The sequence below is a fragment of the Canis lupus genome, chromosome 4 (genome assembly GCF_003254725.2).
Source record: "Canis lupus dingo isolate Sandy chromosome 4, ASM325472v2, whole genome shotgun sequence".
In the NCBI taxonomy this organism is placed as follows: domain Eukaryota; kingdom Metazoa; phylum Chordata; class Mammalia; order Carnivora; family Canidae; genus Canis; species Canis lupus.
The window spans coordinates 67,620,033-67,633,561 of NC_064246.1; the positions used below are offsets into that span (position 1 = coordinate 67,620,033).

The 13,529-nt window shown below is 39.3% G+C and overlaps 1 protein-coding gene across 7 annotated transcripts in view; it reads right to left on the bottom strand.

Moving 5' to 3' along the window:
• The window catches only part of GHR (growth hormone receptor), a 271,389-nt gene that overhangs the window by 157,391 nt on the left and 100,469 nt on the right, over window positions 1–13,529 (bottom strand). For 2 of the 7 annotated variants that reach the window (XM_035714896.2, XM_035714888.2), the window contains exon 1: window positions 1,295–1,349. The exons of the other annotated variants lie outside the window; for them this stretch is intronic. In XM_035714896.2, the coding sequence (XP_035570789.1) occupies window positions 1,295–1,334 (40 nt within the window). In that variant the 5' untranslated portion in view covers window positions 1,335–1,349. Of the gene's footprint in view, window positions 1–1,294; window positions 1,350–13,529 lie in introns of those variants that run through there. 7 annotated transcript variants of the gene reach the window in all.

Sequence of the window (13,529 nt, forward strand, 5' to 3'; positions counted from 1 at the left end):
AGACCTACTTATGCTTAAAAATTATGCTCAAGCATCACCTCCTCCAAGAAGCCTTCTATACTCCTCTGAAACATAAGTGTTCACTCTTCTGTGCCTCCACACTGATATTTTTTTAACTTCTGCTATAAACAGTATCATGGTATTGACGTCACAAGACGATGGACTGTGGGTGAAATACATTTCTCAGGGCCTGTGTTGCTATCTATAAAGCTCTTCAGGGCGAAAAAAGACCCACTCCCCCTATTTATCACTCTACACCAACACCGAAGGGCCTTGTGGGATTTGATGCATGGGCAGAGACATGTGTGGGCTTTGCTGGCAGGTGGTGGATACAAGGTAGGCCAGAGGTACTAGAAGTTTTCCCCTTTACCCAAGATTATCCACATCATTGTCTACCTATAGTTTTTGGATCTTTAGGAGAAGTTAGTTTGGGTAAAAGAGAGTGAAGGGTAATCTGGGGGCTAGAAGATGGGCCCAGGGCTGAACTTTGGGCAGCTAGCGCATAGCCTGAAGGTGCCGGATGTAGGTACAGGAGAATTTCACAAAGGCATGGAAGGTCACAGGTCAAAACTCTGCCGAGGAGCCACCTGTATGAATGCTTCTGCTGAGTAAAGGCTGCACTCCTTTGGAAGATGGCAAAACTCAGCTTTCCCAGGTCACCTTCCCTCACCCCCCATCAGGGACCTCACCCTCAGTCCCCTCAGATCCAATCTCCTCTCTACCTTGGCAGAAGGGACAAGCAGAAAGTCAAGAGAAAATGAAGAAAGATGTGTCCACGGGGCTTTCTGATTCCCTTTTATCATCAGCACAGGATGGAATATGAATTGTAATTTTTTTCCCTTTGCTTATTTCCCATGATCACTAGGATATATTCCTTCAAATACAACTGGTTTAAACATATATATATATATATATATATATATATATATATATTTTTTTTTTTTTTTTTTTTTACCAGTTTCTCTATTAATCTGAATATCTGGAAGTGCAAGGTTATTGCTGTCAGGGGGAAGGGAGATGGTGTGGAGGCCAGAAGTATGGTGAGAACCTGGGAGCTGGAGAAAGCCCTAAGGACCATGTTAGGCTAAAGGCCTCACCTCACACATGAGGCAGGCAAGGCCCAGAGAGACAAAGTGGGGTGTGTGAGACACCACTGCTGGGTACAGCCATGTTGGGAGTAGCACCCAGGTCTCCTGTCCCTTGTCCAGTAGGTTTTTTTTTAGAACCCTCTATTGTCTTCAATCTGTTGCTCTGGTTTCAAAAAGCACTTCAAGAAGTAAAAAACCACACTTACCCTCAGGCGCACATGCGCTGTCACACATATCATTTATCATTAGGCATTCAGTGAAAACAAATCATAACGTACAGGCATAAGGCCACCCGGCTCTTCTGGCTGCCGCAGAGGGCTGGCCACCTGCCCCACCACAGCAGTAGCTGAGTGCTCCTCGCCACCTCCTTTGAAGTAGGAAGACACCTTGAGTAATCAAGAAAAGGAGTTTACTCACAACCAGTTGTAAAGTCTGGACCTTACTGAACTGAAATTTCTGAAAATAATCCTGGATAGAACCTTGCAAAAATCTATTCTCTACACTGACACCACAGTGAGTTTCTTAAACTGCAGATCACCAGCCTCTGTTTAAGATTCCTCAGTACAAAATGATAAACTCCCAGAACGGTGCATCCAGCCCTGTGTGGTCCAACCTGGCCTTTTTCTTCCCTTCCATTCCTGTCTTCCACCAATTCCCCAAACCTCCTCTTTTCTCTCACCAAGAGGAATCTTCTCAGAAGGCTCCACACTCTTCATTCCTTTGGCTCCTCTGCCACCTGTCCTCTTCCTACTTCTCCCATCTTTGCTACTCATTCCCTGAACCCTCAGATCAAAGTCACTTCAACTTCAATGCATTTTTTTCACCTATGAGGTGAAGTTAGGTGCCCCTCCTCTCTACTTCCATACAGCCTTGACAAACCCCTATGGGAGCACTGTAAGCTATCCATGACTTTCTCATCTCTCTTCGGAGGGTCATCTTTGGATCCCCCACTATTTTGCACAGTGCCTTGCACACTCAGTTTAGAATGAATTTTGAAGGGGAATGAACACAGACTTCTGACATTGTTTTAAAAATGGGTATTTTGAGGGATGGGAGCATGTTCTTCTGTGGAAAGTTCAACTGAATGTTTGTTAATGAGATAAAGTAGTCTTTCTATCACACCAGGCATGGTAGGATAGCTTAATTCAGACATGCAGTAAGGAACCCAAAGCATCAGAATAAATTAGAAAACAGGTATGGCTAGAAGCACACACACAAAAAAAGTTGAATTTTCTTTTGCTTCAAAGTACTGGCCTTTTCTCCTTACATCTTTTAGAATGGCTGGGATCAAACAGACAAGAAATAAGGGTTAGCAAAGATGCAAGGAAAAAGAAACCCCCAGGTACTTTTGGTGGGAATGCAAATTGGTACAGCCACTGCAGAAAACAGTATGAAGGTTCCTTAAAAAAATTTAAAAATAGAATTACCATATGATCCAGTAATTCCTACTGGGTATTTATTCAAGGAAATTTTAAAAAATGAGTAAAAAAGATATATGAACTCCTATGCTTATTGCAGCATTAATAAGAAGAGCCAAATTACGGAAACAACCCAAGTGTCCATCAATAAAGAAATGGATAAAGAAGATATGGTACATATATATCATATATACAATGGAATATTCCTCAGTCATAAAAAAGAATGAGATTTTTGCCCTTTGTGATGACATCAACAGATATAGAGGGTATTATACTAAGTGAAATAAATCAGTCAGAGAAAGTTAGATACCATATGATTTCATTCATATGGTTGTTTCTTGTTTAAGAAACAACAAAGAAAAAAGAGACTCTTAAATACAGAGAACAAACTGGTGGTTACCAGAAAGGAGGTGGGGGTGAGTGAAACAGGCAAAGGGGATGAAGAGTACACTTACCATGATGAGCACTGAGTAATGTACAGAACTGTTGAATCATTATTCTGTACACCTGAAATTAATATAACACTGTATGCAAATCAAACTTCAATTAAAAATATACACCAAAAAGTGCTGACCTTTTCTAAGACTTTAGAAAACCTAGAAGAAATGGAAAACAAACATGGGCCAAAATTAAACCTCTGAAGTGTTTCCTGAGAGCAAATTATAATCTCTATTGAGATGTATGAGCTCCTTAAATAATTATAAAAGTAACCTTTTATTCAAAGAACAAAGTTTGGAAACCCAAACTATATCTTGTGGGTGATCAGGCAAGGAGGAAAGCAGTTTGAGAATACTTTATGAACTCCAGGACAAGGAAAACTCTTGTTTAGAGTAGAAAGGAGTAGAGCTGAAAAGTAGAAGAAAGAGGGAGCAAGGGAAATTAAGACAGTTGGAGGAAAGAGTGAGGTGGGAGGAGAGCGCAAACAACTGCCTAAGCCATCAGAGATTTAAATCTAAAAAAATTCAAAAGCACATTAAAAAATGAGAGATCTGACTCAGGCTTTTAATCAAAGTTAACAAGAAGGGCACACTAACCAACAGTCCAGCAGATATTTCTGAAATAGGAGCTGGATTTTCGTATGGTTTCCTCTGGGCTTTATATCAAGACATTTTTAAATTTCCCTTTTGTGGGACACTTGAATGGCTCAGCGGTTGAGTGCCTGCCTTTGGCTCAGGGTGTGTGTGATCCCAGAGTGCTGGGATCAAGTCCCACGTCGGGCTCCCTGCATGGAGCCTGCTTCTCCCTCTGCCCCCCCCCTCCATCTCTCATGAATAAATAAACAAAATCTTAAAAAAATTTTTTTAAATAAAAATAAAAATAAATAAATTTCCCTCCTCATTCAGTCATGTCTGCAAGCAGACCATATTCCACTCATTTGGTTAAAATCTATTAGAGAAGGTAGGGTTGGAGGTGGTATATGGTGAATTTCTTGGTCACTGCTTGGCATGTCCTAATCTCTAGCTTCTTGGTCTTGTTGCTTTCATTTATATGCTGTGGCAAAACGCTCCCCAAATCAATCATATTCTCTCTTGTTCTCTTTCTCTCTTTCTCTCTCTCTCTCTCTCTCTCACACACACACACACACACACAGACACGTGCACACACCCCTGGTACCAAAAGAGTAGATGAAAGCACACAACCCATTGCCTCACATAACCCCGCCCCCATGCCCCATCGAACTTTGCCCAGAACTTCTTTGGGTTCTGCCAACTGAAGTGAAGGCCAGGCCTGGGCTGGAGCCTCGTGAGACCCATCACACTATTGTAACAGAATCAGCTGGACCAGATGAGAAGGCAGCCATGCATTAGAATTTGACAAAGACTATGAATTAGGCTGAAGAGAGTGATAGTCTCATGGCCTCTCGAAGGAGTGCAAGAATGACAGCTTCAGAGGGCAGAGGCACCATCTGCTATATTCACTCCTATTGCACCGAAGTATCCTAAATGCCCAGTGTGTAACACTTTGAATATTTGTTAAATGAAGGATGAGTGAATTCCAAGCCATTAGTGCCCATCGGAAATCTTAACATACTTAAATGTTTAACCATAGTATTAGTGGTGCAAAGTAGACGACTAGAAAATTTTCAGTACCGCCTACATGTTAACTGGATATTTATTCCATTAATAAGATATTTTGATTGATTGGGCAGGAGGACACAGCACTTAGATAATGTGTTTTTTCTTTTTAATTAGCTTGTAATAAAAGGAAGTAGGTCTATCAAAAAAAAGTCACAAGTCCGCAAAAGGTGCAAAACACTAAACATTTAGTGATTTATGTACACAAATACCATAAGACACAAAATGACTGCTTTCTAACTCTGGAGCTTAGCCACATTGCTTGTTGCTCCTCATATGGTTAGAACAATCATGATGATTCTCATCATTGAGTGTGAGCTGAGTTGTGATAAACGCAAGGCTATGCAACTCACATTCCTGTGTATGACCATACTATCAATACAAGAAGGCTGTTCATGACTTATGACCACAGCCAGAATTAGCAAGGCCTTTTGTTGGTTACAACTCCCTTCTGCCTGGCTGGCTTTCCTATGTGGTACGTGATTAACCATTCTGTGACAGGTCATCCATACAAAGCCCTGGAATAGAAGAAACCCTCACAGAGGAACGTTCATTTGAATAGGTTAGTTAACAATGACTAGATCTGAGTCTGACTGATTGTGAATTAGAAGTTAGTTTATTTTGAAATCATATTTTGGATGTGTAGAAACAGCCTGTCTGATAAACATCTCTAGAGTGCATTTCCAAAGCTGACCTCGGGTCCAGAAACACTTCATTCGTCAACCTGGTGTTCCTGCAGTGTTTGCAACACAAGCCAGAGACTCAGAAGATGCCTGGCTGTCCACCTCCTCTGCCCCCAATTCTGTTAACAGTAGCTCTCCAGCATCTTCTGAATTCGCTTCACCCCCTTTCCCCTCTTTACAGCTATCACCAAGTCCCTGCCACTCCAACTCACTTGGACTGCAAGCATGTTCAGGAATGTCCCCTTCACACCCACTAAGGCTCCCCCCAATATATTTTTCACACAAAATTATGTTTTGAAACATAATGATGATTATGACACCCTTCTGAATGAAACGCAAATGTCTTCCCTCGTCCATAGAATTAATGCCACAACCCACAAGGTGATCTCATATTTACTAATTGTGCTCAACAGTCACTCACTCTAATTTCAACTGGTAATAGAATCCAGTGCAAGATGACATTTCACAGCCAACCTTGCAGTGAACTATGGTCACATGACTCAGTTCTGGCTAGGAGGATGTGAGCAGAAGTGGCAAGTGCATCTTCCAGGGAAATGCACATCTCTTCTACTTCTTCTCCACTCCTGCTGGCTTGGATGTTGATGTGTAGATAACTCATGAGAGCTACCTGAGTCTGGGAACACTTCTGGAACTCACTATGAAGTAGGATCACAGATAATATGGGTTTGAAGAGTGGCAAGGGACCAACTAGCCAGAGTCTTCTGACTAGACAGCATAGATCTTTCTAGCTTATCCTTGAAAAAAAAAGCTCATTTTCACCTATTTTTTTAAAAGGCTCAACTGTAAGAGTGGAAAAGAATAATCACACAGGATTTGTATAAAAACAGGCTGAAATTTTATCCTTACTCTCTGTAAAGGAAGAAAATTTACCTGAATGTGTAACATTCTGATAGGGATTTTTTATGAGTTTTAAGAGGTAGGCCCTCCTGTTTTTTTAATGAGAGTTATAAATCCTATTAGTGTGCTGGAACCAGAGTATTTTTCACTTTAGAACTTGTGAATGCTTTTATTTGGGGAATTATTAAGGCCACAGAAATGGCCAGCCTAGTCAGAAAGAAATATTTTGATCTAATAAAAAAACAGGTGACAATCTATCTGACCCTATCCCAAACCAAATTTCTAACTCTCAAGTTAATAAAAACAGATAATAAATACTGGTTATACAAAGAAGAGAAGAGAAGTGTAGGAAATTAGGAAAAGGAGCCTGGCCTATTAGTGGGTTATATTTTTCTAGGTTTTGGCACCCAGCTTCCCCAAACCAAATTGTATACCGAGTAATGTATTCTGAAATGGTGCTAGAGGGAGAAGCATTAGACTTTCTACTTCAGACACAATTTTATTTACAGACACTTCATATTTGTACCAAGATGAACTAAATCAAGAGTAGGAGTACATGATGCTGGTTTGCAAAATGACTGTATTCCCCGAAGTCGATGTTATTTTTCTTATTAGAAAAGCACAATACTGGGACACCTGGGTGGCTCAGTGGTTGGGCGTCTGCCCTCAGCTCAGGACATGATTCCAGGGTCGAGCTCCCCAGAGAAAGCCTGCTTCTCCCTCTGCCTATGTCTCTGCCTGTTTCTGTTTGTTTCTCATCAGTAAATAAAATCTTTTTTTTTAAAGATTTATTTATTTATTCATGAAAGACACAGGCTGATAGAGAGAGAGAGAGAGAGAGAGAGAGAGAGAGAGAGGCGGAGACACAGGCAGAGGGAGAAGCAGGCTCCATGCAGGAAGCCTGACATGGGACTCGATCCCGGTTCTTTAGGATCAGGCCCTGGGCTGAAGGCAGCACTAAACCTCTGAGCCACCCGGGTGTCCCTAAAATCTTTGTTTAAAAAAAGAAATGCACAATACTTATGTAAAGGTTTGGTAAATATTGATACAATGGAAAACAAATTATGAATTCTTTTTCTGTCATTCTCTTTTCAGTAAAATTTCTAAAGACAGTTGAAAACAGAGCCCATACAAAAAGCTATCTCTTTTATTTTTTTCTTTTTCCATTTAACATTAGTAAATCTTAATTACCTGCCAATTAGATTGCCACTTTTTCTGGCAAATGCAGCTTTTAGCAAGTCTTTGTTGATTCAAATGAAATCAACCTGGCTCAGCTAAATATGCATGGATTAGATTGAGAATTAGGTCCTAATACCAATGGTTGACAAATAGGAAATACTTGACATTAAATGTTGGGCAGATTCTATCAGCTTGGAGAAGTTAGAAGTAAGAGGATAGGGAGCTTGAGGACATTATAAAAGAACCCATGGGGCATCCCTGGTGGCTCAGTGGTTTAGTGCCTGCCTTAGGCCCCGGGGCGTGGTCCTGGAGTCCCGGGATCCAGTCCCACATCAGGCTTCCTGCGTGGAGCCTGCTTCTCCCTCTGCCTATGTCTCTGCCTCTCTCTTTCTGTGTCTCTCATGAATAAATAAATAAAATCTTTTTTTTTTTTTTAAAAAGAACCCATGAAGGACCCATGTTCCAAGAGAGAGATATGTGAGAAGGGGTATGCACAGCAACAGATACCTGCTGTCATTATAGTAAATCCCCATTACATGGAATTACAGGGAAGCATCCTCTTCCTTGGTGGCTAAAGCAGCATAATAACCCCTGTTCAACCACCCCCCTAAAAACAGAAAAACTATGAATATAAAAATTAATGGCTGCACTAATTAATATTCCCTCATATTCCCATTACTGGCCATTCAATTCGGTGTTTTTCAAACTGTGAGTCATGACCTATCACACTATAGGATCATTTTAATGGGTCAAACCCAGCTTTGTTTGCTGGTTTATTTAATCAATTAGAATGGTGCTATAAGGCTGAATGTTCATACCCCCTGCCCCAATTCATATGTTGAAACCATATCCCCCAGTGTGGTATTTGGAGGTGGGGCTTTTTAGAAGGTGATCAGGTAATGGATGGGATTAGTGTCCTTATAAAAGCGGTCCCAGTGAACTCCCTTTACCCTTCCACCATGTGAGGACACGGTGAAGACAGTTGTCTATGTTCCAGGAAGTGAGCCTGCTGACACCTTGATTTGAGACTTCCCAGCCTCCAGAACTGTGAGAAATAAATTTCTATTGTCTATAAACCCACTCAAATCTATGGTATTTCTGTTATAGCAGCCAGAATAGACTAATACAAATGGAGAAGAGAGGGAAGGGCACTAAGTTTCTTCACATGAAATTTTGTATTGGCCAACACGGCACTGCAAGTTGACAGTTTGAACTTCCTCCTTTACGTCAACTACTGCAATGGTAGGTTTTTTTGTTTTTTATTTTTTTAAAACTAAGATAGTTGTAGTGGAAAATGTGAAAGAGCAATTACAAACCATAGGGGGTAGACTGAGGAGCTCCCACTCAGGTATGATGGGAGTTCCAAATGAGAAAATGTAATTCAATTCCAAGAGTCAGTTTTAAAAAAAGTTATTATTAATAATTTTATAAAATTAAAAGAACAGAGTGAGTTTGGATTAAATACCCACAGTAGGGATGCCTGGGTGGCTCAGTGGTTAAGCGTCTGCCTTGCTCAGGGCGTGATCTTGGGATCCAGGATCCGGGATTGAGTCACACTTGGGGCTCCCTGTGGGGAGCCTGCTTTTCCCTCCGCCTGTGTCTCTGCCTCTCTCTCTCTCTCTCTCTCTGTGTATCTCACGAATAAATAAATAAAATATTTTTTAAAAATTTAAAAAAAACCCACAGTAACCACTGTGGATTATAAATCCACATTGAGGGATCCCTGGGTGGCGCAGCGGTTTAGCGCCTGCTTTTGGCCCAGGGCGCGATCCTGGAGACCCGGGATCGGATCCCACGTCGGGCTCCTGGTGCATGGAGCATGCTTCTCCCTCTGCCTGTGTCTCTACCTCTCTCTCTCTTTCTCTGTGTGACTATCATAAATAAATAAAAATTAAAGAAAAAATAAATCCACATTGGGGCATCAGGATAAAGAAAACTCTTTAAAAGGACTTCAAATAAGAGGTATATTATCCAGTAAGGGATTCAAACAGACCAGTAGAAGATTTTTTTTCCTCAGCAACAACAAATGCCAAAAAATAAATAAAAAGCATTAAGTGTTAGAGAAATAATCATCCATCTAGAATTTGATATCTAGCTAAACTGTCACTAAGTCTTGTGCTGGGCAGTGTGGGGTGGAGGGCAGTTTACTACTTAAAGATTTTTTTTAAGATTTTATTTATTTATTCATGAGAGACACACAGAGAAAGGCAGAGATATGGGCAGAGAGAGAAGCAGGCTCCCTGTGGGGAGCCCGGTATGGGACTCAATCCCAGGACCCTGGGATCACAACCTGAGCCAAAGGCAGATGTTCAGCCACTAAGTCACTCAGGTGCCCCTACACTCTCAACTATTCCAGTTATTATCCCTATAGTTATTGATTCATTTCCCTGCTCCCCATTTATTTTCTGTTAAATTTTATTTATTTCAGAAAGAGAGAGAGCATGCACACAAACATGAGCAGTGGGAGGGACAGAGGGGACAAGCAGACTCCCACTGAGCAGGGAGCCTGTCTGCTCCCCATTTAAAGCAAAACTTCCCAAAGAATTGCATTAGATTCTTATTTTCAATTCCTCTTTGTCTACCTTCTTAAACCCATTCAAATAAGGCCATAAGCTTCACTACCAAATAAAACGGCTTTTGTCCTGGCCACCAAGGACTTCACATTGCTAAATCTAGTGGTTACTTCTTAATCATCTCATTTGACTTATTAACATACAACATAATGGATCGCTTTTTGAAACACTATCTTAATTTGGCATTTGGAGACTATTCTCCATCGATTCTCCCACCCAACTGGACACTTCATCTTGCTCTACTTTGCTGGGTACCTCTTCATTTTCCGAACCACGTAACATTGGAATACCATGCCCACCCCAGTATTTATCCTCCTCTCTTCTTTTCCCTATCTATACTTATTCCTTAGGTGATTTCATTCAGTACTATCATTAATATCATCTATAGGATTATGTTCTCCAAATATATACCTTTAATATGAAACTCTTCATTGAACTACAGGCTCATAATCCAACTGACTAAATAATCCCTTTGGATATTTGATAGGAATCTCAAATTTATAAATCTGCAACAAAACTTTTGATTTTACCCTCCTACTTGCTCATTCCATAGTCCTGGTCATTTCAGTCAATATCACCTTCATCCTTCCAGATTCTCAGGCCTTTCAGTCATACTTTGAAAATCAATCTATCAATTAATTCTCTCAGATATACCTCCAAAATATACTCAGAATGTGATCACTTCTTGCTATCTCTATCTCCCTCATCCAAGTTATCAATATTTCTTCTCTGGATTATTATAATAGTTTCTTAATTAGTCTACATACTTCTGGTTTTGAAACTCCTTATTTCCAAATATATAAGCTACCCATCAAGGTCTTGCTAAAACAAGAACATGTCAGTTTCTTCTTCGAGACGCTCAGATGGTGTCCATCTCACTTAGAATAAATGCCAAAATGGTTATGGTGGTCTGAAACACTTACCTAATCCTCATTGACCCTCTCCCCGACCACCACTTACTATCTCTGCCTCCATCTACCATACTTTTCTTGCTCGTTCTGCTCCAACCACCCTGGATTCTGATGTTTTTGAAGACCTGATACAGCATATACCACTCCCTCTGCCTGGGATCCTTTTCTCCCAAAATTCCATTAAGTAGCCCTTAAAATATCACTTCATCTTTGAGCTCTTTTCTGACTATCTAGATCAATAATAAATCATATCTTATTTTTCTCTATAGCAGTTATCTTTATTTAATATGTCATATATTTACTTGTTTACTGGTTTTTCATCTCCTCTTCCTAGAAGGTCAATTATATGAGTTCAGGAATTCTGTTCAGTTCACTGCTATATTTCCAATCACCTATAACTATAGCAGACCAATAGAAGATATGAAATATAGATTTATTAGATGACTAAAGAAATGGTGAGGAAAAACTTGATAGCCAATTCAACTAAATATTGTTGGTAAAAACAATATGGACCACATTTTCTATTGATTGAAAAAGAAAATTTTGCACAATAAGAACAAGGAAAATAGGTGAGATTATTTCAAGGAACAATTAAAATGTGCTAGGTCTTCCACCTTTTTTGGGAGAAGGATAGATAATCTGTGACATGGGAACACCAATATTGCTTGACATGGGAGTGAGCAGCCCTACTGAGGCATACATGAGATACATGAGTGCATGGGTATCGGTAAACACTGACAATGTGGTTGTTGCAGGCTTCTGCTGCCTTGAAAATCAGCACGGTTGTTGGAGAACCCATATCAGAGAGGACTGAGAAGGCCGCATCCCTACCACAGGCTCTAGGAAGGGATAAAGAAGTTGAGCATAATCATACTTTTGGAAAAGTGACAAGCCTCACATAGTTTAAGAATAGAAAGAAGAGACATTATAGACATGTTCTGTGAATGTTTTTTCTCAATAGGCAGAAATGGATTGCTATGTAATAACTAGACTTGAAAAAAAATGAAAGAGAAACCTTTGTATTTTTAGCTTCACAAAGAAACATTTCTGAAAAGTAATTATTTAAATCAATACCTATAAAAAGCAAGTCTGCCAAAATACACTTTAAGACTTTCTGGGGAAAAAAACCCCAAAACATAATACAATAAAACACCCTGTTCAAGTAACATTTAGACAAGGAATATAAAGATAGTTCAGTATCAGAAAGATCTAGCAATATTATCTACTGCATTAATAATTTTAAAGTGGTAATAAAATGATTATTCTACTATGCAGAAGACCACTGTTTATAATTTAACACTTATGATGTTCCTAATAAACTAGAAATCTAGGGTTTTCTGAATCTGACAGAAATGTCACCCAAAAACCTGTACTTAACAGAGTACTGAAAATAAAACATTTAAAGCATTCTGTCATGCAATATAAGGAAAAATACTTATTATAAAGGTATACTTTTTACATGGCATGGTACCTTGTAATAGGAGGAAAGCTGAAATCAACAGGACAAAAAGCCTAGAAGGTCCAAAGCATACATGAGATCTTTAGTACACACCAGAGAAGCACTACAACTAATGGAGAAAGGATGGAGCTATTTAGTAAATGGTATTGGGACAATTTGTTTTTCATATGGAATAAGAATAGATCCATGCTTTACACTATACATGCAAATTAACTCAACATAAACTCAAAGTCTACACATTTAAAACAAAACTTTGAGAAGTAAATTAAAACAATTTAGAGTACAGGAGAAATTTATATACAATATAACCATGGAGGAGAAAGTAATTTTTTAAGCAAGGCACAAGAAGCAGAATAACAAATTTAAAAATTATCTATGTTAAAACATGTCTTGAAAAAAATTTAAATGCAATCAACAGATGGGACACAGAATTTTCAATGTATAGACAAAGTATTATACGTGAAATATAAGCACATACAGTAAAAGAACAGAGAAGAAATAGGGGCGTCTGGGTGGTTGGTTAAGCCACTGACTCTTGACTTTAGCTCAGGTCATGGGATCCAGAGCCCTGCATGGAGTTCTGCATTCAGTGGGGAGTCTGCTTGAGATTCTTTCTCTCCCTCTTCTTTGTCCCTCCCCAATGTGTGCACATGTGCACTGTCATTCTCCTTCTAAAATTAAAACAAAAAAAGGAGGTGGGAGTGAATTGGGTGATGGGTGTTAAGGAAGGCATGTGATATGATGAGCCCTGGGTGTTATACTCAACTGATGAATTATCAAATGCTACATCTGAAACTAATGATGTACTATATGTTGGCTAATTGATTTTAAATTAAAATTTTTTTAAAGAGTAGAAATAAATAATTCAGAGAGGAGGAAATCCTAATGGCCCTATAAAAATGATGTTCAATTTTATGAATAGTCAGAGTAATGAAAATTAAAACAATGAGATAGTGATTCATATATATCAACCCACAAATAATTAAATCTGATAATAAGTGTAGACAAGGACCTGGGGAAGTGAGGGTTCTCATACATTGCTGGTAGGAGTATAAATTGGTATGAGCACTTTGGAAAGCAACTTGGCAATGTTTACCAAACATGAAAATGTGCATATCCTATGACATGTCAAGTCCACTGATATATACTCCAGAAAACCTCTATTATATATGTCCTGAGGGAAATATAAAAGGATATTTATCTCAGTATAATTTATTTTAGTAAAACAGTTGAATCAATTTAAATTTTGATCAGTATGGGAATGGGTAAATTGTGATATTTTCAT